At 34.3% G+C, this 3,020-nt stretch overlaps 1 protein-coding gene across 1 annotated transcript; it reads left to right on the top strand.

Moving 5' to 3' along the window:
- Positions 1-1,826: 1,826 nt before the first annotated feature.
- Positions 1,827-2,808, top strand: LOC114031596 (olfactory receptor 10AG1-like). The gene has a single exon (XM_027846728.1). The coding sequence runs from the start codon at positions 1,864-1,866 to the stop codon at positions 2,806-2,808; it is 945 nt and encodes a 314-aa protein (XP_027702529.1). The 5' UTR covers positions 1,827-1,863.
- Positions 2,809-3,020: the final 212 nt, after the last annotated feature.

Below are 3,020 nucleotides of genomic sequence, written 5' to 3'. Positions count from 1 at the left end.
ATGGGATCACGAAGAGTCAGACGTGACTGAAGCAATTGAGTAACAAGAACAAAAGATTTACTGTCGTCTTGTTACTCATAAAAAAAAATGAGAGATAGCATAAACCTTTAATATTATCCTATCCAACCATCTCATTTTGAAGGAAGAAGAAATTTCTTAAGGTCACATGCATAGCTAGTTACTGAATCAGAAACTCATTCCGGGGCATGTGCTCCTAAATCTAGTACAACAACCCATTGCCTCCTTCACTCTACAATGCTTCCCTCTGGAGAGATTTCCTGAGGTCTGACTTCCTTTGCCTAGTGACCCAGTTCTAGCCCTCTCTGTTACCTTTTGTGGTTTTATTACTATTCAGTCATTTTTCAGTCATTTTTCAGTCATCTCCAACTCTTTGTGACCTTATTTGGGGTTTTATTGTTGAAGATATTGGAGCGCTTTGTTATATCCTCCTTCAATTCATTTTACGGATGAGGAAACTGAGGCAAACAGGGTTAAGTGATTTACCCAGGGTCACACAAATAGTAAATATACAAGTAGAAATTTGTACTCAGAAGAATGAGTCTTCTTGACTCCATACACTTTATCCATTGCACAATCTAGCTTTACTCTCCATTATAATTGAGATACTTACATATTCCATTCTCTCATGGAGCTCTTACACTAGAAATGATCTGGAAAAAAAAAGAAATATCATTGACTATTACTGAATGTGTTACAACCTTTAAAATGTGTTAAAATGATAAACGTAATTATCTACAATTTTTATTTTAATTAATTGATTTCAATATTCACTTCCACAAGAATTTGAACTCCAAATTTTCTCCCTATTGCTCCCTTCCTTTCACCCCAAGAAGGCATGCATTCTGAATACCTCTTCCCCTAATCTGCCTTCCTGTCTATCACCTTAATTATCCACTAATTAATAGCTAATGACAGATTTTCAAACATTGGTTAATCAGGGAGATATTTTGATTAAAAAATGGTGTTCTTAAGTATTCCAGATATGCCATTGAGTCAACTTGATTCCCCTAATTATTATAAAGAAATATCGATTTATCCCCATTATAGGTAATGTACACACTTACACATGCCAAGGCAGACAAACAATGAGGTGCAAATAGCACCTCAATTGTATTATAAAAAAGTATGGAATTTTGATGAGCTGAAAGTTTGGCAGAAAGTCATAAGTAAATTTTTACCACAAAAAAATTGGATAATTTTTAAGGTAAAAATGATTGAGAAAAGTTATTTTATCTCTTTATTTTTTCCCTTCCATAACCAGTAAAATATAAGTCTACCATAATCTAAAAACTTACATTCTGTTGCAATGGATCCTAAGGAATATTATATTTCAGTTGAAAAGATTGAGAATCATTTGATACCTTTCTAAGTTGAACTTTTCCCTAAAACCTTTCTAGTTTGAAATCCTATGATAATTTGATATTATAAAGCAAAAATTGTATCATGTGGTAACATTTTTATTTTTTTAAATATTTAACATTAATTTTAAACTGGACCAAAAGTCTTAGATATACATGCAATCCAAATATTGGAGAATCACAAATTCATATATTTGAGATGAAATTGATGATAGAATATATCTAAAAAAATAAAATTGGCAGTAATCTATGATTTGCCATAGGAACTTGACATTTTTGTGTTAAATTCAAAAGCAGACATTAAATAAATGTGCATTGAAACTCTGAAGATGAAACTTTAAATATCATAGCAATAATTAAAATTAAAAAAAATAATCTCTTCCAAATCACATACTCTACAGGAAAGAAAATTGAGTACCAGAGAAGAAAAGTGACTTCCCCATCCTCAATTCACAATTTCCACAGATAGAATATACAGACAAAAATGGCAGGAGAAAATTTCACTATTGTGTTGGAATTCATTCTCCTTGGATTTTCTGACCAGCCTGAACTCCAAGGGCTTCTGTTTGGAATATTTTTGGTCATCTACTTGAGTATTCTGATAGGAAATGGTCTCATCATTGTGTTAACCAAAGTGGACCCAGCTCTCCAAAACCCCATGTATTTTTTTCTTGGAAACTTTTCTTTCACAGAAATATGTTACACATCAGTCACTCTACCCAGAATGCTGATAAATATTTGGACTAAGAATAGAAATATATCTTTTGTGGCCTGTGCTATACAACTTGGTTTTCTCCTTATCCTGGGAACCCCTGAATGTTTAATCCTTGGTATAATGGCATATGATCGTTATTTGGCCATTTGTAAGCCTCTCCATTATCCACTAATCATGAACCATAAATTATGTGTCCAACTAGTGGCTGGCTCCTGGAGCATTGGGATCCCAGTCCAGATAGCACAAACATACCAGATTTTCTCTTTACCATTCTATGGTTCTAACAAACTCAATCATGTTTTCTGTGATCCGCGCCCATTACTGAGGGTGGCCTGTAAGGATACCTTTGTCAATGAACTCTCTATCTATGCTGGTGCTTTGCTGTTTCTCATGATTCCATTTCTGCTGATACTCTGGTCTTACATAAAAATCACGTCCATCATCCTAAAGCTGCCATCAACCACAGCAAGATACAAAGCCTTCTCTACTTGTTCTTCTCATGTCATGGTTGTTGGATTATTCTTTGGGTCTATGATTATTACATATTTACAGCCTAAGTCGAGCGACTCAGCAAAAAATGAAAAAATCTTCTCCCTCTTCTACACAATTTTGACTCCTATGTTTAACCCTCTAATATATACTCTAAGGAACAAGGATGTCATTGCTGCACTGAAAAAGTTACTACTTAAATGTGGAGGGACAAAGAATATTTAAGCTTATAGTCCTTTGTTGCCTTTTAATTTTCTAATCATTCTTATTGAAAAGTAGCTAGGTGGCACAGTGGATAGAGTGCCAGGTCTGAAGTCATGAAGACCTGAGTTCATATCTAGCCTTAGATACTTACTAGTTGTCTGACCCTAGCTAAGTCACTTAACCTTGTTTCCCTCATTTCCTTCATCTGTACAACAAAGTAGGGAAAGAAGTGG

Source organism: Vombatus ursinus, unplaced genomic scaffold (genome assembly GCF_900497805.2).
Source record: "Vombatus ursinus unplaced genomic scaffold, bare-nosed wombat genome assembly UNPS02015184.1, whole genome shotgun sequence".
In the NCBI taxonomy this organism is placed as follows: Eukaryota; Metazoa; Chordata; class Mammalia; order Diprotodontia; family Vombatidae; genus Vombatus; species Vombatus ursinus.
The sequence above is the reverse complement of the archived record's forward strand: the minus strand, read 5'-3'. Positions and strand labels throughout refer to the sequence as shown.

What these genes read in the sequence shown, in the direction of transcription:
- LOC114031596 (XM_027846728.1), top strand. Translation starts at nt 1,864, where the DNA reads ATGGCAGGAGAAAATTTCACTATTGTGTTGGAATTCATTCTCCTTGGA.